This window comes from Topomyia yanbarensis, chromosome 2 (genome assembly GCF_030247195.1).
Source record: "Topomyia yanbarensis strain Yona2022 chromosome 2, ASM3024719v1, whole genome shotgun sequence".
Classification (NCBI taxonomy): Eukaryota; Metazoa; Arthropoda; class Insecta; order Diptera; family Culicidae; genus Topomyia; species Topomyia yanbarensis.
Window position 1 is genome coordinate 339,777,867 of NC_080671.1, and position 24,271 is coordinate 339,802,137.

A 24,271-nucleotide genomic window follows, 5' to 3' on the forward strand; every position below is an offset into this window, starting at 1 on the left:
TTTACTGTGACAACCGGCATAATTTTTCTTTTCAATTTCTTCTTGTTATTTTTTGATTTTGTGTGTTTCTATGGTATACTATTTTGGTTTTTTAACTATTTTTTGCTTTCCATTTTGTTCATTTTTGTTCAATCCATGCCTTCCAAAATTCTTCATTTTTTCGTCTTTCCATCATTCCAATTTTTTTAAATCTTCCGGTCCAATTTCTTCATGTTTATTTTGTTTTTGTCTTTTATATCTATTCCTCTACTTTCATGCATTGTTAACGTTTTATTCACTTTTTCTATTGCTTTTAATATTTCTTGTTTTTAATTTTAAATATATTTTATTATTTTCGAGCTTTTCAGCTTTATGCATTTTTATTTCGTATCAATATTCGTATTTTTTTAGTTATTTTTTCATGTTCATTGATTCTTAAAATTTTCCAACTTCAACCGTTTTTTATTATTTTCCCCATTTGTGCAATAATGTTCGACTTCTTTAATCTTTAATCTTTTTTTTGTTGTTTGTTTTTATTATTTTCCCCATTTGTGCAATAATGTTCGACTTCTTTAATCTTTGATATTTGTTTGTCTAGTTTCCTGTTTTTTTATCGATTTTTTATATTTTTTGACAATTGACTTAAATTTGTTTATGTGGTGATTTTGCGATTTTTAGTTTTTCTGTACACTTTTTCAATATTAAGTTTTCCGTTTGTTTTTTCTTGTACAATTGATCTCCGTTTAGATAATGTTTTTAATTTTTGCAATTACTACATTTTAGATTTTTCCATTTCTTTACTTTTACTAATACTATTGACAAAAATGACTCTTTTCAAAGTCACCAAAGCTTTCAAAGAGGTATTCAAAGTAATATGAAGTATTAGCAGCCCTACGTTTTTACCGTCATTGGCACTACAAACAACTAGAGCAAAAAACTGGTACATAACAATATAATTTCAGTGTAATATACATAATATCAGTAAGTACAATGGATTTCAAACTTTAACTTAGTGCACGGGCAATATACAGTGGTGAGGGCCTGTACGTTGGACCCCCCGGGCCCGTATTTTCTCTCTACGGCCCTGCGTATGTGTCAAATAATGTCACTCATTTTTCTCAGAGATGCACAGTGGTCCCAAAGAGTAAAAAAGGGGTTTTTTTAGATTGCGTCAAAACGGTTGACTTTAGCAATATAGTGTCTTTAAGAAAGTTTCTTGGAGTAGAACTCCCCTTCTTTCTGTCTTATCAGATTAATGATTAATTCCCCTAATAGTAAGTTACGAAATTTATTTTCTTCAACAATTCAGATAGACAAATACTTACTTCAGCAAAGTTGTAGAGAAGCTCGTTACAAATATTTTACCTGAAGACTTCAACTCTGTATCTTTTAAGGTTTTTGAGATATGGGACATTATTTGCGAAAGGCCCCTTAAAAACAGTTTTTTCATCATAAGTTTTCTTCTAGATTTTTTCCATGATTTAAATGTTCTAGAACATTGTTTGGACTATTAAACTGCATTACTTTGCCGAAGACGGAAACTTGCTATTGCTAGTATTCACATTTTTTGATTGAAAATAGCTCTTTTTCCAATGCCGATAACTTTTAAACGGGCAAAAACGGGCAAACCACTTTGTAAACAAATTAAAATGCAAGAAAAGCACAACAAATGCTGGAAAAATAAGATCTCCCCAAGGCGGCCCTCTATGAAAAACGTCAACCTAATTTTTTTTTCGACTCGCATAAGGTTTCTGGATTTTAACAGGGGCGTAGTTGATGGTTTACTGAGAGGGGTTGCACCCCCCCTCTACTGTTCACTCCCCTCCTTTAAAAATTTCCTTAAATCACCCCTCAGACCACCACCCCATCCAGCCCTCATACCCCTCCCTTTCAACCCCATCATCTTTAAACCACCACTATATCACAAAGCGTACCAATTTAAGCTGGGGAGTTGTTCGTTCATGGGACTTTCGCCCTCCTCACATACCCACCCCCGCATGACAAAATGAGTTAGCAAGCAGATAACATTGATCTAATGCTGATTAGGCTAATGGAGTATGATATTTTTTTGTTTCAAGTGTTTCACCGTCGACACGTAGCTCATCAAGTTCGTGGCTGGCATGCCATTGTGTATAAGTGCAAAGTGTACTAAGAATGTAATGGACATTTCCACAATTATGTTGAACATAAAAAGCCTCCGTGCCATAGTTTAGAGAAATGAAAAAGGCACATTTGCACCGCTAGGTGGATTAAAACAGGTTTTTTTACAGTCAACGTTACTATGAAATGAAATATGGAACAGTCCGTCAATGTCATTATAAACTAACAAACGACCTCTCGAATCCATGTATTGTTAGGTATTGGTCCATGTATGATAGTTGTCATTCGCTTTACACACATTGCAGTTGAAATGTTCTAGTTCGTCAGAAATTTCTCCTAAGTGAAGTAGTTGGCTTGTACGGATCATGTGTTGTATTGATGGCGTTTCTTATTCGATGAAAAAAACGGTCTTACCTTATTCAAAGACCAATACAGTGATAACATACTTTGGAGGAAAATTCCTGACAAACCATCATACATAGCACAAATTTTGTCAAACATAAAATTATTTTTACTAATTTTCCTACTACTGACGTGATGTTTCTTCGAAAATATATTCTCCAAGTAGCTTGATAGCTCGCTTAAAGATACTTTTAAAGAGATATGACTATTGTGTTGCGAAGAAGAGAAAACTCATTTTAAATTTTATTTTTTTTTACTGACGAAAAACAACGTTATCGTGACCCATATGAACCATATGAACGATTATTCGGGAATGTCAAAACGACGCATCTGTGACTGGTTTATTAATGACGTTGTATATAGATCAAGTAAATTGCGAAATTTCTCCACTCAGCGTAGCTGTGGCATCGATGGTTGTCCCGCTCGGAATCCGTTACAGTTTATCTAGTACATAACCCATATTAGGCAATCCAAATCAATTGCTCTGCTACTAAACCACTATGATCACGTGATAGATTGCTTCGCACAACTCTGTCCACCTCGGCCGAGATTTCGACCTTTCAAGCAGCATAAACCTTTCATTCCACCACACAATTCAACAATTCACGAATTATTTACGAAGTTTCCGCAAATTATTCATACCATCGCTCAAACAATATTCATTATGAAATCCATACCGGAAATCCCACTATGCAGTCATGTAAGTATGTGTATATCAAACCACCAGTTCTGCATCCTGATGATAATGGCAGCGATAGTGCAGTGAATCGCTTGTTTCCCTGCGTCAGCATCTGATTCTAACGTTGCACTTTTCACATTATGCCATTTCCCAAGAAAAAAAAGCTGGGAGAGATACTTCTGCATGATTTAGACGTGCTTTCCCATTATCTCAATGTCTTGCTTTTCTTCCGTTTCTAGCGCTGCATGCAAACTATATATTTTTAATTTAAAACTTCTCGCATTCACGTTGTATCTGTACACTGCTAACTGGAACAAAAGTTATATTGGGAAATATCCTTAAATGTGTATAGCAACCAGCTAAATGGAAACAGCTCCTTCTCGGTGCCTTATATCGGGATGCAACGCATCTGTTATGTGGGAAATGAACCAGCATGGGAAAAATTATCACGTCTTGAATTAATCTTTTATATCTACTCTCTTGCAGCGAAATGGTGATATAAAGTGATAAGGCATTATATGTATATTGTAGGTACATGATAACTTGAAGCTATGACGCGTCGTTGCGTGGATCGCTTCTCTTGTAACAGTGGTTTTCAAACGAGCGTTAGTTTAACCGTTACTAAACGCGTTTCTAGCTTGATTGAGGAGATAAGCGAGGTATGTGTATTAGACCTATTCACATTTTGAAAAAAAAATTGAAATATACATGGGTCAGCTCGCCAAAAGACTTAATTTGGACATGATTTTAGGGTTGCCATCTCTGGAGAGACTTTGACCCGGAGATTTTCACTGATCTCGGGGGTGGTGTATTTTGAGTGGAACGAGACAGAAATTGGAATCAAAGCGATTGCTAGGCATTTTAGAGCACTTTAATAGCTTTTTTATTACTACGTTAAAGTAAAGCTGTAAATTTTTGACGTTTGAGAACGATTTTATCGGTTTAATGTGGTGTAGTATTTCACTTCCCCGACTAAGTGCCAAGAATACAAAAGCACCAGCTACTCTCACTGTGGAGGTCGAACGAGCATTGCTCTCCTCCACAACTAACAGGAGAAGGAGAGTAAAGGAGGCAGAGCTGCGACATCACACTATGTGGTGTCGGTTATTCGTCACCAACAAATTTTAATTTCGCAACAAAGGGGCAAAACTCACCTCCCTAGCCCAGTTAAGGATCGCTGCTGGAGTAGCAACAACACCGCAAGAACTCGTTTGATGTTGACCTAGTCAGTTGGATTAGAACAAATCTGCCAGACCTTAGTGCAGCTAGTGATAAGCACCACTAGAAGTGAAATGATTTGGTAAAATTGCAGTAAAATAACTTTTTTACACCATTTTGAGCGACTTAGTGGAATGCAACATTTCAATTGTAGCACATAGCGAAATATTACTTTCCTTAACCCTCCGGAAGTCGCGCATATGGCTTACCGAAGGAGTCCCCTAAGACGATTTCGCTAGATTTTCAGAGAAGCGTGCACTCATTGCACTAGCGCGACTTCCGGAAGGTTAATTTGTAGTAAATTTTATTTGTTTTTCATTTTCATTGCTTTGTGAAAGAAATTAGCAATATTTGGTAAACTCTTCGCCACCTTGAAACGAAGGGTTAGTCGGGAAAATAAATCTAAACCAGAGTAATAGTTAATTTGGAATTTTTAAATATTTTGTAAAGAATAAATTAATTCCAACAAAATTTAACCTATGCTTCTTCCCACCAAACCCGGAGAAATTGATGTAAAACCCGAAGATCGCTCCCGAAAACCGGAGTCTCCGGGTCAAAACCGGAGTCTCCGGGTCAAACCCGGAGGGGTGGCAACCCTACATGTTTTAGAGGTGTCTCCAATCAAAAATCGTGTTTTTGCTATGTTTCCACGGTAAGATCACCTAAACTCTGATTTAATAGGCCCTACATGCCCACATATCATCAAAGGTTGTTCCTTATGCATATCTTAACATGTTTTAACAGGTGAACATAGCTCTAATCAGAACAGAAAATTTATTAACTGAACTTTTATATAGAAAAGAATATCAAAACCAAGAAAAAATACTACTAATTTTCCTTGGTTTTGATATTCTTTTCTATATAAAAATCTAGTTAACAAATTTTCTATTGCGATTAGAGCTATGTTTATTTATTAAAACATGTTAAGATATGTCAAGGGAACAACCTTTGATGATATGTGGGCATGTAGGGCCTATTAAATCAGAGCTTAAGTGATCTTACCATGGAAACACAGCAAAAACACGATTTTTGATTGAAGACACCTCTAAATCATGTCCAAATTAAGTCATTTTTGGCGAAAGTTTTTAAATTCACAAAATCTGAGCTGACCCATGTACATTTCAAAACGTTTTCAAAATGTGGAGAGGGTTAATGTGTATGGTGAAAAATGTTGAAAACCACTGTCTTGTAACATCTGATGTGGATAATAAGATCTTGCTAGTTCCACGCCTCAATAAGGATCTTGCTATTTCTTCTAATTAAAAGAAAACTGCTCGAGGACTTTGTTATTATTAAAAGTATTATTATACTACCTGACTACTTAACATATTAACTACTTAACACATTTAATTTTGCTGCCTAATCTCAGCATTTCCTGCATATTTTGCCGAGATCAGTAAACACACGCCCCTTTGCCGAGATACCATTTTTTAAAATTGCTGACAATTTGAATCTGCGAGGAATTGCCGAGCTCAAATGTGGAACCTGCCGAAGCAAACTTGCCGATCCGCGCCTCATACGTCTGAATCACCCTACTTCCAGGAACCATCAGTACAATTCAAAAGTGAATCCCTCAATCTTAAGCTTTACTTTTTCATGTCTCAGCCCACGAGAAACAGCTGATGGAAGCAACAGCAATCTATTTGAAACGCTGAAAATGATATCACGTTCGGTGGTTTGTATATATTTGCTCTTTGCGCTAACCCTTTCGAGAACTCTTTAACAAATACAAAAGTCTATGATAAAGTTACAGACAAACAGACCTACCAGTTCGTATCGAGAAATTAACGGTAACTCTATCAGCCGTTCTTTCCCGCCATACCTAACTAAATATGGCTTTGACAGATTGATGGCAAGTATTAAAATTTGCCTAATTCACTCACTAAAAGGAAATACAGATTAAACCAGGGTGTAGCACACAACTAGATAAAATTTGATTTGGTCTTTCACGTTTTGCTCGTCAATAACTAGCACCAACTTTGGACCTCACGGGACATCATGCGGAAACAACCAGTTGCTTTAGACGTTTACACAAGTAGTGTGACTGTTTGGGTTTAATGGCAATTTCCGTGTTAGTTTAGATTTAACGTCTAACTAGCACCATGTTGTTACTAGTTACTGAAGAGATAAATTCGAAACATCAAATCCAACGATTGAAGTATTGAAGCAGTAGAGGAATTCCTCGGGGAAGTGGCCGACCATAAAAATCCACTATCTCCGATTTTAACAAAAATTTGCAGCTATGTTTGGTTTATGAGTCTCCATGACTTCCACAGGTTATTAGACCATTTTGACTCAAGAGCTTTTTTTTTAAAGGGCGTATGTGTTTTTGCATGCACAATGAACAAACAATAATAATACGAAAACCATAATTTGTTCAGCAAAACTATTCGAGAATGAGTTGCAGGGCATTCATTAATCTTTGTAAAAAAAATATACACTGAAAAAAAAATTGTACCGATTTTCAAAAAAAATTATAATTTATATTAAAAATTGGAATTAAAAAAAACCCATTTTTTTAATTTTTTATTTTTTGCCAGCGAAAACCTAAATAAAAAAGAAATATTTTAAGTCTAATTTTTTGATGGAGAAGTTATCAATAAAAAAGTTTTTCTAACAACAAATTTGTACATGTTTTTCAATTCTATACTATGTTACAGACAAAAATATATTTTTTTTTATAGAATATGATTCCCAATGTCATTTCGAATCAAAATGCTCTTCACAAAAATCTTCGAAAATGTGGTAGTTTTCAAGATATTTTAAATTTTGCTTAGACAAAAAGTAATAATTCGTTAAATTACGCCCTTTTCATAAGTTATTCGCGTTTCTCCATCAACAATCGTACGATTTTCATAATAGTCATGATAAGTTCTACAACTTACCTTTTGACACCAAGATGATAAGAGGATAATGTTGCAAGTTATAGTTCCGATTTATAAAATCACTATCGGTCATTTTTTATACTAAAATTTATTTCTTCCTATTATATACAATTCCTATCTTCTATATACACCTTAACACTTTGTTCGTTTATATATGCTAAAAATACTTGGTGTTTCGTCATTCGAAAACAGTTTCGCGGCAATTTTATTTTCTGAAATAGGAACAAAAGAGTGATATTTCTGTGTACCTGGAATCATTTTTGCCTTCTGATACAGGCTACTCCATTCAGCTGCTCCCTGTTCGTATTCTTCTTGTGATACATAACAAAACGAAATTTTTGTTAATTGTTCATTACTTCGCTGGTTAGCCCATTTATATAACTCTTCTGCACTTGTGATTGGATGTTCGTGTGCTATTGCTAAGCTCGCATTTCTTGCCATTCGTTTCAATGTCCCGCCAATTGCGTCACAGGGTCCTTTTCCATGAGAAGTTGCAAAAAAGTGCCACTCAGCATCAATGTTATAATTAGTTTTATATTTACAAAGACTAGCAAAAAAATTCTATTTTTGTATTGAGAAGCAGCTCCATCAGACATAAATATAGCCTTCTTTAATTGCATTTTTGGTTTTAGAAAAGTTAGTAACTTTGAAATGAATACCTGCACCGCGATTGTATCATGTTTTAGAACTTCGGATATTATTACAAAACTTGAATTTTTTATTATTCCAGAGTCCATATAATAAATAACAAACGGATGAATTGTAGCTTGATCATTGTTCCAATAACTACTCTGAGAAGCATCCTGCAAAACAAATGAATAATTCTCAGAAAAATCACAAATTACTAAAACTTCGCCTATTTTTAAAGACGATTTTGATTCATTTAAAAAAATAGACTGTTGATTTTTTATATAATCATGAGTTATCAATTTTTCCAACTTCTCACCAAAATGTGTTACAAACTCATCAACTGGTTTGACGAGTGTTTCTAGATTACATCTATCGGTAGCAACCCATTGTTCGAAAGTTATTTCTCCAACACAACGTTCCTCCAATTCTTCCGAAAAATTGTGTTCAAACATTGAAAGATTTGGACAGCGGTCACATTCACGAAGAACAATCTTTTGATCTTGACGATGTACTACACAACATTTTTTCGAAATACAACTTGTAATCTTTTTCGAAAGAATATTTTTGTAGACTATGGAGCATTAAAATATGTCCGGGGAATTTGTGTAATCAAACTCCACTGCGGTTTTCTCAAATTAAGTAGGCTCCACTTTCCGAAAGTCGTTTATTCACGCTTCAACTGTAGGTGTAATTCAAGTTAGGACAATTCATTAAATTTAATAAGAAAAAAAACTTACAATTTAGTGCGCCTTACTCTTAGCCTTATCCTCTAGACTTCGCAAATAAATCATTTAATTTTATTACATACGACCAAAATCAACCACGTTTTATTTATTCTCCCTTCAACCTGACAGTTCCTGCTTTATGCTGTGCCTGACAGCCTGACTCGTATGTATGGAGTATCGTCATGCCGGCAGGGTTGCCGAACGTTCGGCTGCGTCAACATCCTCCCGCGGGTGTATCTTGCCACCAGTCAAGACTGCACGTTCACTTCCTTCGACATCCAGTAACGCTAACTTGGATACAGGACGACGCAGCTGCCCGTTCGGCGTTTGTACGATCGCCTGGCGCACTCTACCCTCGCTGTCCTTCATAACGGTAACCACACGACCACGGATCCATCCGTTTCGCTTCGTTTCTTCGACGATCAGCACCAAATCTCCTTCGGCAACAGCCTTTACTTCACCGAACCATTTTGACTGTCTGCGAATCACCGGCAGATATTCCGACACCCATCGTTTCCAGAAAACGCCCAGATTCTGTTGGATTTGAACCCATGAATCCCGTAAGATCCTAGTCTGAGAAGCTACGTGCACTACCGGCTGCTTGACCCCGCTCGAATTTCCGAGCAGAAAGTGATTTGGCGTGAGCGCCTCCGATTCCTCAGAGTCAATCGGCAAGTACGTTAGAGGCCTAGAATTTACCAGCCATTCCGCCTCCACGACCATCGTATGCAGTCCTTCATCGTCCAACTTCCTGCCCAAGTACGCATGCCCCATCGCGTTTTTAACCGATCGTACTAAGCGCTCCCACGCACCACCCATGTGAGGAGCCCCTGGCGGATTAAACGTCCATTTCGTTGATGCGTTAGTAAATGTTGCTGACACTTCCTGACTGATCTGCTCTCGTAGAATGCGCTCCGCTCCCTGGAAATTGGTCCCGTTATCGGTGAAAAATTGAATCGGTGAACCTCGTCGAGACACAAATCTTCGAACGCAGGAGATACAGGAAACGGTGGATAAGCTGTAGGCTATCTCCAGATGTACTGCACGAATTGTGAGACAGGTGAAGAGAGCGATCCATCTTTTTACGCTCGACCTCCCGACTCTCACCAGCATTGGTCCGAAATAATCAAGTCCTGTGTATGTGAAGGGACGAACATAGGCAGCAAGCCGGGCTGTAGGTAACGGAGCCATCAGGGGTATTTGGGGGTGAGCTCTTCGGATTTTACAGACTTGGCACGCCCGGGAAATTTTCCTCACCACAGTCCGGAGCCTCGAGATCATATACACCTGCCGCATCTCGTTGAGCACCGTTTCATGATTGGCGTGATGAAATGCGCGATGGTACCAGTCGATCAGAAGCAGTGTTACAGGATGATCCCTTGGCAATATTATAGGGTACCGCGCATCAACAGGCAGATGTTTAGCCTTCCTGACCCGACTACATTGACGAAGCAATCCGCGATCGTCCAACACCGGCACGTATTGGTACAGGTCACTACCGGTATCTAACGACTTCCTTTGCTCCAGTGGTAGAGCTGTGTTTCTTGTCAGCGTTATCATTTCATCCGTATACACCTCATACTGGACTTGCTTGAAAATAGTTTCCTTGGCAGTCAGTAACTCTTCCTGCTCGAGTTGTCCAGAATACTTACGTCCTGTGCCTCGGGCGTTGTTCAAGAAACGGTTCACGTAAGCTATCGTTCGATGCAATCTCTCCCAACGGGAAAAGCGGTTGTAATCGATCAAAGGTCCGGCCTCCACGTGAAGAAATACCGAAGGACGCATTTCCTCAGTGGTTGCTACCGACGGTTTCACTGACTTCGGCCAGTTGTCTTCTGAAAGACGCAAGAAGCTCGGTCCTCCAAACCAGTTACTCTCATCGCTAAAATAAGGGCCACTTCCCCACTTGGTCGCTTCATCTGCAGGGTTTCGCTTCGACGGGACCCACCTCCACTCGCTAGCTTTAGTTGACTCCAGAATTTCTCCTACTCGATGCGCTATGAAGGGTCGATAATTGCGTGGATCCGCTAGAATCCAGGACAACGCAGTTGTAGAGTCAGTCCACAGCACCCGTCTGGAAATGGGAATACGAAGGTTCTCCAGAGTAAACTTCAACAACCGTGTTCCAAGCACGCATGCCTGCAACTCCAGTCTTGGCACGGACAATGGTTTCACAGGGGCCACCTTGGCCTTTCCAGCAACGAGCACACATTGGGCCTTGCCTCCGAAGTCTACCGTTCGTAAGTACACAGCACAGGAATAAGCGGTTTCACTAGCATCCACAAACACATGGAATTGGGTTGCAGCGTACGTCTCCTTTGTGGCGCCAGGAAAATAACAACGTGGGATATGCACGGTCGAAATAAACTCGATCATCTTCGTCCATCTTCGCCAGAAGTCACGTGAATTGTCGTCGACTTTATCATCCCAATCCGCGCCAGTTCTCCACAGGTTTTGTATAAGCACCTTGCCGTGGATCAAGAATGGTGCCAATAATCCTAAGGGGTCGAAAAGTGACATAACACACCTTAGAATCTGCCGTTTTGTTGGTCGAATATCTCCAGCGATCAAGGATAGAACATCTTCACCCAGTTGTGTAGAAAAGCTCAACTCATCCGTACGGGGAATCCACAGCATTCCTAGTACGCGTTCAGTTGCTGCAGTCCTGGTTAGGCAGAGGGTTTTGCCGTCCTCGGTTCTGGGCTCACCCAGATGATCAAGGATATTTTCGTTGTTTGATCGCCATCCACGCAACGTAAAGCCGCCATTTCGATGTACTAGTCGAACTTCTGCTGCTACCTGCCGTGCTTCTTCTTCACTTCCAAAGCTGTCAAGATAATCATCGACATAATGGCTGTCGACAATACCCTGCACTGCTCTCGGAAACATCTCGGAGTGCTCCTTCGCGTTGAGGTCCTTTATATATTGAGCTGAGGCCGGTGAACATGTGGAGCCGAACGTAGCAACATCCATAAGGTAGATTACGGGATCTTTAGAAGAATCGAAACGCCATAGGAATCGCTGCGAGTGCTTATCGACTTCTCGTATGCGCACTTGGTGAAACATTTCTTGAATGTCGGCACTCACGGCCACTTGGTACAATCGGAAACGGTAGAGAATGCCGGGCAATGATGCTAGTCTATCCGGACCCTTCAATAGCACGGAATTGAGCGATACGCCGTCTACCTTGGCTGCAGCATCCCAGACAACACGAACCTTTCCGGGTTTTTTCGCATTGGTTACCGCCCCCAGAGGAAGGTACCATACTCTGTGCGGGTCCGCTCTCGATAACTCATCTTCTGTCGCTCGATGTGCATATCCCTTCTCGCCATACTCTCGAATCTGACGATGAAGATTCTCTTTCAATACAGGGTTGCGCTCCATCTGTCGTTCAAGGCACTTCAAACGGCGCACCGCCATCGGGTAGCTGTTTGGAAGTACGATATCATCTTGCTTCCACAACAGTCCTGTCTCATATCTGTTCCCGATCCGTTTGGTTGTAGTCTCTAAAAGATATTGTGCGCGTTGATCTTCATCCGACATCATTGAATCCGGTACCTTAACACTCGCTTGCTCGAACTCAAAAAACTGCTTCATTGCTTCATGCAACTCACCGTTAGAATTACATTCACATATATGAAAACTATGGACCTTGTCGGGTTCGTCCAGCTGGCGACCGTATACACACCACCCAAGTCTCGTTTTTACTGCAACCGGTCCAGTGCCGTCTCCTTCCCTCACCTTCAAAGGCAGGGCTAGTCGTAGGTTATCGATTCCAATTAAAAGTTTCGGCACGACGCTCGCGTAACTCTGCAGTGGTATTCCTTTCAGGTACTTGAATCTCCTTTCCGCTACTTCACGGTGGAAACTCTGGCTGGGCAGGTTAAGGCGATCGACAGTTCGTGCTTCTGCTATTTTGAACTTTTGGCTGTGTCCTGTTCCTGCGATCTCGAAGCAAACCTTTTTCGAATCCGTCTCCCTTCGAGACACGTCGCCAGTCCAATGAAGGCAAAGTGGCTGCGGACTTCCATCAAGATCAAGCTGCATTGCTAACTCGTCTTCAATTAGCGTCAGTGTAGATCCCTCATCTAAAAAGGCAAACACATCGATGGCTTTAGACTTTCCGTAAACTGTAACAGGAACGATCCGAAATAGCGAGCTTGAATCTAGGTAACGGTGAGCGTGGTTTTCTGCAAGTTCCACCGTCGGAACTCTCCCGGCCTTCCTCGTCGAATGTAGGAGAGGATGGTGGCGATATTGACAGCCATCGACAGTGCACCGACTGTTGCTACGACAGCTTCGTCGCCCATGCCTGAAGAGGCAAATCTGACATAATCCTAGTTCACGAACTTTTCGCCATCGATCATCCTCGCTGAGGCCTTTGAACTCGTTGCACTCACGAAGACGGTGACCCTGCTTACTACAGTAATGACACCCAGGCGATGTTGTGTCCTTACTGCCGGCCGTGTGCAAGTTCACGTACCCTTTGCTTCTCGACTTGTCTCTGCTCACTGTTTTTCCCGCATCAGGTTCGTAGAGTATAACACTCGATGCGTCGCGAACGATGTCAGCCATATAGTCGCAGAATGTTCGCAGATTCACATTCCCTACGCCACGTTTGTATCCAGCCCACAACAGTTTTTGATCTGCCGGTAGCTTTCCCACAAGCTCCTGTAAAAGCGTAGGATTCGCCAAATGCGCTTGTTCGTTGGCAGCTTCTATGTGATCACACAATGCTTGCACCGCCATCCCATATTCAATTAATCCTTCTAGTTTGTCCGACCTGGGAGCTGGAATCGATCGCACCTCTCGCAGCAGCGAGTTTATCAGCACCTCTGATCGCCCATACCGCATGCGAAGCGTTTCGATGACGTGTGGCACCGCCTGTGGCAACACCAAACGACTGCGGACAGTCTCGAGCGCGTGTCCTTTGAGGCACCGTTGCAGCCGAATCATGTTCTCACCATCTGTATAACCGCAAGCTTCCGTAGTGTAATTGTAGTTGGAGATGAACATTGGCCACTCCGACGGATTTCCGGAAAAGCATGGGAGATCACGAGCCAGGGACTGTCGCGCAGCAAGTTGCTGCGGAGTTGGATGCTGTGTTGGGGGAAAATTCACTTGTGTTTTGGGCGGAAGAAAGGACTGATTGTGCTGATTCGCAGTTTTATACAAATTATGTGTGCCGGCAGGTGCGAATATATGACCCTGCCCCACGCGACGAGACTGATTACGAAGCATATTATTATTGGTCGTGGGGGGATTTGTTAAAAAGGTCTGGTAACTAAAGTTATTTTCAAAGGCATAACGGTTTTCTATTTCAGGGGCTTTCGGACGGGATTTGGCAATAGCACCTGAAGAGTTTACCTGAGTACTAGATGTCAGTTGCAGTCCAGTGAGCAGCTTCTTGCATTGCTCCAGCTGTTCCCGTAAATCAGCTATTTGCTGCTCAGCTAGTTTGTGTTTATCAGCATCTAGCTTCTCCTCCGGTTGTTGCGGCTTCCCTAACGTTGGTTGTTCCTTGAGAATTCTCTGGCCCTCTTGCCATTGCTTCGATGGGTTCACTACTATGTCCGCTACTCTCCCTGGTGGCCCGAGTTCGGTGTGGATGGCTGCTAGTGGTACGAGGTTTCCTCCAACTGCGCCTTCTGCTGTTGAACCCAGCCATTCGTTCACCCGATTTTGGGCAGAGCGGCGACTCACACGGCTCTTCTGGGACTTTATCTCATCCTCTACGGTGGCATTGAATAGCTTTTGTTGCTCATCCAGAAACTTCCTTTGAAGCTCTAATTCGACGCGCTGTTTTTCCAGCTCTTGCCTCTCCATTAGCCGTTTCATCGTGCCTGCCAGTTGGGAAGCGCGACCCGAAACGCTGCTGGATGATGCCGCATTAGTAAGTGCATTACATTTAGAACAGCTCCAAGCTCTTTCGTTAATGGAATTCGTTACACCAGCGCAGGAATAGTGCCACCAGTCGTCGCATCCATCGCATTGGACCATGTTATCCACCATATCGGGTCTATCACATGCGATGCAGTTGCTTTCCACCTCGTTGCGATTCGGGCTCGCGAGCGGACTTCTTGCCACGGGCATCGTATAAATTTTGAAGATTTTGTCCGGGGAATTTGTGTAATCAAACTCCACTGCGGTTTTCTCAAATTAAGTAGGCTCCACTTTCCGAAAGTCGTTTATTCACGCTTCAACTGTAGGTGTAATTCAAGTTAGGACAATTCATTAAATTTAATAAGAAAAAAAACTTACAATTTAGTGCGCCTTACTCTTAGCCTTATCCTCTAGACTTCGCAAATAAATCATTTAATTTTATTACATACGACCAAAATCAACCACGTTTTATTTATTCTCCCTTCAACCTGACAGTTCCTGCTTTATGCTGTGCCTGACAGCCTGACTCGTATGTATGGAGTATCGTCATGCCGGCGCTCCGCTCCCTGGAAATTGGTCCCGTTATCGGTGAAAAATTGAATCGGTGAACCTCGTCGAGACACAAATCTTCGAACGCAGGAGATACAGGAAACGGTGGATAAGCTGTAGGCTATCTCCAGATGTACTGCACGAATTGTGAGACAGGTGAAGAGAGCGATCCATCTTTTTACGCTCGACCTCCCGACTCTCACCAGCATTGGTCCGAAATAATCAAGTCCTGTGTATGTGAAGGGACGAACATAGGCAGCAAGCCGGGCTGTAGGTAACGGAGCCATCAGGGGTATTTGGGGGTGAGCTCTTCGGATTTTACAGACTTGGCACGCCCGGGAAATTTTCCTCACCACAGTCCGGAGCCTCGAGATCATATACACCTGCCGCATCTCGTTGAGCACCGTTTCATGATTGGCGTGATGAAATGCGCGATGGTACCAGTCGATCAGAAGCAGTGTTACAGGATGATCCCTTGGCAATATTATAGGGTACCGCGCATCAACAGGCAGATGTTTAGCCTTCCTGACCCGACTACATTGACGAAGCAATCCGCGATCGTCCAACACCGGCACGTATTGGTACAGGTCACTACCGGTATCTAACGACTTCCTTTGCTCCAGTGGTAGAGCTGTGTTTCTTGTCAGCGTTATCATTTCATCCGTATACACCTCATACTGGACTTGCTTGAAAATAGTTTCCTTGGCAGTCAGTAACTCTTCCTGCTCGAGTTGTCCAGAATACTTACGTCCTGTGCCTCGGGCGTTGTTCAAGAAACGGTTCACGTAAGCTATCGTTCGATGCAATCTCTCCCAACGGGAAAAGCGGTTGTAATCGATCAAAGGTCCGGCCTCCACGTGAAGAAATACCGAAGGACGCATTTCCTCAGTGGTTGCTACCGACGGTTTCACTGACTTCGGCCAGTTGTCTTCTGAAAGACGCAAGAAGCTCGGTCCTCCAAACCAGTTACTCTCATCGCTAAAATAAGGGCCACTTCCCCACTTGGTCGCTTCATCTGCAGGGTTTCGCTTCGACGGGACCCACCTCCACTCGCTAGCTTTAGTTGACTCCAGAATTTCTCCTACTCGATGCGCTATGAAGGGTCGATAATTGCGTGGATCCGCTAGAATCCAGGACAACGCAGTTGTAGAGTCAGTCCACAGCACCCGTCTGGAAATGGGAATACGAAGGTTCTCCAGAGTAAACTTCAACAACCGTGTTCCAAGCACGCATGCCTGCAACTCCAGTCTTGGCACGGACAATGGTTTCACAGGGGCCACCTTGGCCTTTCCAGCAACGAGCACACATTGGGCCTTGCCTCCGAAGTCTACCGTTCGTAAGTACACAGCACAGGAATAAGCGGTTTCACTAGCATCCACAAACACATGGAATTGGGTTGCAGCGTACGTCTCCTTTGTGGCGCCAGGAAAATAACAACGTGGGATATGCACGGTCGAAATAAACTCGATCATCTTCGTCCATCTTCGCCAGAAGTCACGTGAATTGTCGTCGACTTTATCATCCCAATCCGCGCCAGTTCTCCACAGGTTTTGTATAAGCACCTTGCCGTGGATCAAGAATGGTGCCAATAATCCTAAGGGGTCGAAAAGTGACATAACACACCTTAGAATCTGCCGTTTTGTTGGTCGAATATCTCCAGCGATCAAGGATAGAACATCTTCACCCAGTTGTGTAGAAAAGCTCAACTCATCCGTACGGGGAATCCACAGCATTCCTAGTACGCGTTCAGTTGCTGCAGTCCTGGTTAGGCAGAGGGTTTTGCCGTCCTCGGTTCTGGGCTCACCCAGATGATCAAGGATATTTTCGTTGTTTGATCGCCATCCACGCAACGTAAAGCCGCCATTTCGATGTACTAGTCGAACTTCTGCTGCTACCTGCCGTGCTTCTTCTTCACTTCCAAAGCTGTCAAGATAATCATCGACATAATGGCTGTCGACAATACCCTGCACTGCTCTCGGAAACATCTCGGAGTGCTCCTTCGCGTTGAGGTCCTTTATATATTGAGCTGAGGCCGGTGAACATGTGGAGCCGAACGTAGCAACATCCATAAGGTAGATTACGGGATCTTTAGAAGAATCGAAACGCCATAGGAATCGCTGCGAGTGCTTATCGACTTCTCGTATGCGCACTTGGTGAAACATTTCTTGAATGTCGGCACTCACGGCCACTTGGTACAATCGGAAACGGTAGAGAATGCCGGGCAATGATGCTAGTCTATCCGGACCCTTCAATAGCACGGAATTGAGCGATACGCCGTCTACCTTGGCTGCAGCATCCCAGACAACACGAACCTTTCCGGGTTTTTTCGCATTGGTTACCGCCCCCAGAGGAAGGTACCATACTCTGTGCGGGTCCGCTCTCGATAACTCATCTTCTGTCGCTCGATGTGCATATCCCTTCTCGCCATACTCTCGAATCTGACGATGAAGATTCTCTTTCAATACAGGGTTGCGCTCCATCTGTCGTTCAAGGCACTTCAAACGGCGCACCGCCATCGGGTAGCTGTTTGGAAGTACGATATCATCTTGCTTCCACAACAGTCCTGTCTCATATCTGTTCCCGATCCGTTTGGTTGTAGTCTCTAAAAGATATTGTGCGCGTTGATCTTCATCCGACATCATTGAATCCGGTACCTTAACACTCGCTTGCTCGAACTCAAAAAACTGCTTCATTGCTTCATGCAACTCACCGTTAGAATTACATTCACATATATGAAAACTATGGACCTTGTCGGGTTCGTCCAGCTGGCGACCGTATACACACCACCCAAGTCTCGTTTTTACTGCAACCGGTCCAGTGCCGTCTCCTTCCCTCACCTTCAAAGGCAGGGCTAGTCGTAGGTTATCGATTCCAATTAAAAGTTTCGGCACGACGCTCGCGTAACTCTGCAGTGGTATTCCTTTCAGGTACTTGAATCTCCTTTCCGCTACTTCACGGTGGAAACTCTGGCTGGGCAGGTTAAGGCGATCGACAGTTCGTGCTTCTGCTATTTTGAACTTTTGGCTGTGTCCTGTTCCTGCGATCTCGAAGCAAACCTTTTTCGAATCCGTCTCCCTTCGAGACACGTCGCCAGTCCAATGAAGGCAAAGTGGCTGCGGACTTCCATCAAGATCAAGCTGCATTGCTAACTCGTCTTCAATTAGCGTCAGTGTAGATCCCTCATCTAAAAAGGCAAACACATCGATGGCTTTAGACTTTCCGTAAACTGTAACAGGAACGATCCGAAATAGCGAGCTTGAATCTAGGTAACGGTGAGCGTGGTTTTCTGCAAGTTCCACCGTCGGAACTCTCCCGGCCTTCCTCGTCGAATGTAGGAGAGGATGGTGGCGATATTGACAGCCATCGACAGTGCACCGACTGTTGCTACGACAGCTTCGTCGCCCATGCCTGAAGAGGCAAATCTGACATAATCCTAGTTCACGAACTTTTCGCCATCGATCATCCTCGCTGAGGCCTTTGAACTCGTTGCACTCACGAAGACGGTGACCCTGCTTACTACAGTAATGACACCCAGGCGATGTTGTGTCCTTACTGCCGGCCGTGTGCAAGTTCACGTACCCTTTGCTTCTCGACTTGTCTCTGCTCACTGTTTTTCCCGCATCAGGTTCGTAGAGTATAACACTCGATGCGTCGCGAACGATGTCAGCCATATAGTCGCAGAATGTTCGCAGATTCACATTCCCTACGCCACGTTTGTATCCAGCCCACAACAGTTTTTGATCTGCCGGTAGCTTTCCCACAAGCTCCTGTAAAAGCGTAGGATTCGCCAAATGCGCTTGTTCGTTGGCAGCTTCTATGTGATCACACAATGCTTGCACCGCCATCCCATATTCAATTAATCCTTCTAGTTTGTCCGACCTGGGAGCTGGAATCGATCGCACCTCTCGCAGCAGCGAGTTTATCAGCACCTCTGATCGCCCATACCGCATGCGAAGCGTTTCGATGACGTGTGGCACCGCCTGTGGCAACACCAAACGACTGCGGACAGTCTCGAGCGCGTGTCCTTTGAGGCACCGTTGCAGCCGAATCATGTTCTCACCATCTGTATAACCGCAAGCTTCCGTAGTGTAATTGTAGTTGGAGATGAACATTGGCCACTCCGACGGATTTCCGGAAAAGCATGGGAGATCACGAGCCAGGGACTGTCGCGCAGCAAGTTGCTGCGGAGTTGGATGCTGTGTTGGGGGAAAATTCACTTGTGTTTTGGGCGGAAGAAAGGACTGATTGTGCTGATTCGCAGTTTTATACAAATTATGTGTGCCGGCAGGTGCGAATATATGACCCTGCCCCACGCGACGAGACTGATTACGAAGCATATTATTATTGGTCGTGGGGGGATTTGTTAAAAAGGTCTGGTAACTAAAGTTATTTTCAAAGGCATAACGGTTTTCTATTTCAGGGGCTTTCGGACGGGATTTGGCAATAGCACCTGAAGAGTTTACCTGAGTACTAGATGTCAGTTGCAGTCCAGTGAGCAGCTTCTTGCATTGCTCCAGCTGTTCCCGTAAATCAGCTATTTGCTGCTCAGCTAGTTTGTGTTTATCAGCATCTAGCTTCTCCTCCGGTTGTTGCGGCTTCCCTAACGTTGGTTGTTCCTTGAGAATTCTCTGGCCCTCTTGCCATTGCTTCGATGGGTTCACTACTATGTCCGCTACTCTCCCTGGTGGCCCGAGTTCGGTGTGGATGGCTGCTAGTGGTACGAGGTTTCCTCCCACTGCGCCTTCTGCTGTTGAACCCAGCCATTCGTTCACCCGATTTTGGGCAGAGCGGCGACTCACACGGCTCTTCTGGGACTTTATCTCATCCTCTACGGTGGCATTGAATAGCTTTTGTTGCTCATCCAGAAACTTCCTTTGAAGCTCTAATTCGACGCGCTGTTTTTCCAGCTCTTGCCTCTCCATTAGCCGTTTCATCGTGCCTGCCAGTTGGGAAGCGCGACCCGAAACGCTGCTGGATGATGCCGCATTAGTAAGTGCATTACATTTAGAACAGCTCCAAGCTCTTTCGTTAATGGAATTCGTTACACCAGCGCAGGAATAGTGCCACCAGTCGTCGCATCCATCGCATTGGACCATGTTATCCACCATATCGGGTCTATCACATGCGATGCAGTTGCTTTCCACCTCGTTGCGATTCGGGCTCGCGAGCGGACTTCTTGCCACGGGCATCGTATAAATTTTGAAGATTTTGTCCGGGGAATTTGTGTAATCAAACTCCACTGCGGTTTTCTCAAATTAAGTAGGCTCCACTTTCCGAAAGTCGTTTATTCACGCTTCAACTGTAGGTGTAATTCAAGTTAGGACAATTCATTAAATTTAATAAGAAAAAAAACTTACAATTTAGTGCGCCTTACTCTTAGCCTTATCCTCTAGACTTCGCAAATAAATCATTTAATTTTATTACATACGACCAAAATCAACCACGTTTTATTTATTCTCCCTTCAACCTGACAGTTCCTGCTTTATGCTGTGCCTGACAGCCTGACTCGTATGTATGGAGTATCGTCATGCCGGCAGGGTTGCCGAACGTTCGGCTGCGTCAACAAAATAATATTCTCGTGAATCGTACAAACACAAATGTTATGAGAACCTGAACTTCCTAATAGCTTGCAATTCTTCGGTCTCAATGATGCAAATGAACTAAATCCAATAGTAAATTCACTAATTTCCTTAAACCTATTAAAAGCCTCTTTCAATGAACAAATTAACAGACGTTTTTGTACATGTTGACGCTTACCATCCTTTTTCACAGAAACATAGTCGTTTAGCCCAGGCATGGCTCGGCTAATCTGGTCGCTATCATAGAACTCCAACACCGTGTTTTTTGTTTGTGAATCCAAAGTATGAACCATCTATTCGTTGTTGTTGTTCTTGTTGTTGTGATGTTTTCCTTCTGCTAGCAACCTAGCTTGCAATACAATGTGTTTGTTTGCATGAAATTCATCCATTATCTTTTGATTTGACCAAGATTTTGGTAAAATAGACAATAACCTCACTTGATCGTTTCTTGAACATCCTGAATCTGCAAATCTCTATTTCAGTTGAGAAATTATATCATCAAGGTCAGCAGCTTTCGTTTTTAATAAGTCCAGCTCATCATTTTCTACATTAAACCCGAATAAATGTTTTTGTATTCCATGTGAAATATTCGAATATTTACTATTGGAATAATTGACTTGTTGAAGCTTGTTTATTGCTATTGGTGAAACGTTGATTCCCAGGACTCCTTTATTGAATATTTCAATGTTATGTATTCTGGAATAATCCTGCACATCGCTTTCCTGAGTAGATGCTGAGAATATTGATGTAACAGATGATATGTCTACTGGATCATATCCTGAAGGAGATGATTGTGGTTCTGTAGTGTAGATGCTCGGTAACTGCAGATATTTTATATTGTCAGAATTGCATGCCTGCAACCTGCAAGTATCACATATAAAAACAGACTCATCCAATTGAATTTTACACTCTGTGGATTTTAAAATTTCAATAATTTTTTGCGTTACTTTGCGAAGCTTCGATGAACACCGTTTACTAGGAAATGGTTTACAACACCTTACTTTATTGATATCCATAATAATTTGCTCATGTTGACACCAAAACACCGTACTGACTAAGTCTCTTTAATGTGTTAACCTATTTCAATGTAAAATATAGGTAAGTTTTAATACATGGTTCATAAAGGTATCAACTATTTTGCTTCAGAAAACATTGGCAGGTAAAATCTATGTCCTCCTATGGTTTCTCCAGAATAAAGAGTAATTCTCAAATGTGCGACTTAAATAACGTACAAATTGAACTATTATCCGAATATTATCAGCTTGGCGCTGAAAACAACATTTTTAGAGAATTCAATTTCTATGTAGTCAAATAAATTTTTTATTATTTTCCTGTAGTTTTTAATGGTTCGTTATACCGTCATGGTGTAAAAAGGAAAGTTGTAGAATATATTATGACTATTATGAAAATCGTACGATTGTTGATGGAGAAACACGAATAACTTATGAAAAGGGCGTAATTTAACGAATTATTACTTTTTGTCGAAACAAACTTTAAAATATCTTGAAAACGACTACATTTTCGAAGATTTCTGTTAAGAGCATTTTCATTTGAAATGACATTTAGAATCACAATCGATAAAAAAATATATTTTTGTCTGTAAAATAGTATAAAATTGAAAAACATGTACAAAGTTATAGTTAGAAAAACTTTTTTATTGAAAACTTCTCCAACATGAAATTAGACTTAAAATGTTTCTTTTTATTTAGGTTTTCGCTGGCAAAAAATAAAAAATTAAAAAATGGGTTTTTTTTTAATTTCAATTTTTAATATAAATTATAAATTTTTTGAAAATCATTTTTTTTCAGTGTATATTTTTTTTAAAAGATTAATGAATGCCCTGCATCGCATTCTCGAATAGTTTTGCTGTACAAATTATGGTTCTTGAACAATATTTTTTAGAAAGTAGTGCACGCAAAAACACATACGCCCTTTTAAAAAGTTTCCCTTGAGACAAAATGATTTGATTATCTCTTGAATATACTTAATTTCCCACATAGGCGCAACGTAAAAAGTTTCATCAAAATCGAAGATGGTCGGTCACGATTTTTTACAAAATTGGACGGCTCTTCGTGGAATTCCTCAATTTAGTATTTCTGCAATAACGCGTTATATAATTTTTTAGCTAAAATCGGATTTGGCTTCAAAATGCAACGAAAAATTCAAATATCGAGAAAAAAACAAAAGCTCCCGTCAACACCTGGGGATAAGTTATGATGTGAACCGCAAAACAAGTTTTCGACGAGAGGCCTCCGAAGATCCACCTTCACTCGCTCTGTTTTCAGTATTCTGACATGAAAATTTGAGAAAATGCTGTTCAATTGTGGCATTATTCTTGAAATTGAATGTATATAGTAACACTTTCTGAATCGCCATTACAATATTTTTAAAAATGTGCTTTTTACCGAATTAACTTTAACCCCGTTAGGGGGTTACACTTACGGAAAGTTCTTTTCTTGCTCTATCTTGAAATACGCAACATAAATCGTTTGAAATACGGAATATATTCTCATTGCACTCGAAAACCCAACATCGCCCACAACTTTTACTAAATAAAATTGGAACTCATTATTGCCCAGACTGGTTATGTCTGTTTGTCTGTGCTAGAATATCAGCCACGAATAACCTATATCCAATGTGGCGTATACTTATCACGAAAATATTGTCAACAAAGTATTGATCAATGCATAAATATTATTGTCAAACAACGTAACAACGGTTGAAACGTATCAATCCAAATTTCTTTCCATTACATCAATATTTTAATCGTTGATCAAAGAAACTCGATATTGATCAATATTCATGCCCATCCGCTTAAGCTGTGTTATAAAGTGTTTATTTTTTAAACGTTGAACAGCAAAGGGATGTTAAGCGAGGAAAGCTGTTTTATTTCCTCAGAAATATAGAAGGGTTTCAGTTCTTAGCAAATATTTGTTGCGTGTGGTTCCACCTCTGCAAGCTAAAGCTGCGGGAACAATCCGGTTGAAAGAGTGAATATCGCGTGTGCAAAATGAATAATCTACGAGGAAAAGATATGTTAGTTTGGCCGTGTAATTTGTTCTGCAAGGTATTTAGACTAAAAACAACTATTTGTAAACATTCTGAAATACAAGCAACTGACAGCAACTGTAAATTAGATATTACTAGCTGAGCTACGTTTTCTGAAAATGTTTCATGTGACTTTTGTGATAACCAATGGAAACAATATTTAAGTAATCTACAAATCTCTGAACGATCGTTTTTGCATTTTGTCCACATGCAACTCCAAAAGAAAATGTTTCAATACTTCTGTTAGTGTGCAATTTGTGTACAAGAGTATAAAACACAATGAAATTATATTAATTTTAAGTCGGTGTACGCACCACCTATAAAAACAAAATTATAAAACTGTTTAAAATCAAATGACAATGTGAATAGAAACGTTTAGTGTTTGGTATTCAAACGGGCTTTTGAAGCATTTTTTGAAGAAATTCTAGCATGATCAAAAATCGTACCTGAAACCTTGCCAGAAATCCTCGGAGTACAGTCGTGATTCGTTGGTTGGGCTAACGGTCCAACTAACGAATTTAATTCGCTAGTTGAACCGACTGACAAATGTCAAAAACTCTTCAAAGAAAACATTAGTAGTGTAAAAGATTGTTA

The 24,271-nt window shown here is 41.6% G+C and overlaps 3 protein-coding genes across 3 annotated transcripts in view; 1 reads left to right on the top strand and 2 right to left on the bottom strand.

Annotated features, from left to right (window-relative positions):
- Positions 1–24,271, top strand: part of LOC131684057 (uncharacterized) — a 249,954-nt gene that overhangs the window by 50,035 nt on the left and 175,648 nt on the right. The gene's annotated exons all lie outside the window — the stretch shown is intronic.
- LOC131684056 (uncharacterized) lies at positions 8,516–15,041 on the bottom strand. Its single transcript, XM_058966581.1, has 2 exons — positions 14,880–15,041; positions 8,516–14,821 (listed from the first exon to the last, which is right to left on the bottom strand). Exon 2 carries the CDS (start codon positions 14,709–14,711, stop codon positions 8,799–8,801), a length of 5,913 nt encoding a protein of 1,970 aa, XP_058822564.1. The 5' UTR covers positions 14,712–14,821; positions 14,880–15,041; the 3' UTR covers positions 8,516–8,798.
- LOC131680630 (uncharacterized) lies at positions 15,005–20,610 on the bottom strand. The gene is made up of 2 exons (XM_058961345.1): positions 20,408–20,610; positions 15,005–20,349 (listed from the first exon to the last, which is right to left on the bottom strand). Exon 2 carries the CDS (start codon positions 20,237–20,239, stop codon positions 15,005–15,007), a length of 5,235 nt encoding a protein of 1,744 aa, XP_058817328.1. The 5' UTR covers positions 20,240–20,349; positions 20,408–20,610.

Excerpts from the sequence above, each read along its gene's own strand:
- LOC131684056 (XM_058966581.1), bottom strand. The coding sequence starts at position 14,711 with ATGCCCGTGGCAAGAAGTCCGCTCGCGAGCCCGAATCGCAACGAGGTG.
- LOC131680630 (XM_058961345.1), bottom strand. The coding sequence starts at position 20,239 with ATGCCCGTGGCAAGAAGTCCGCTCGCGAGCCCGAATCGCAACGAGGTG.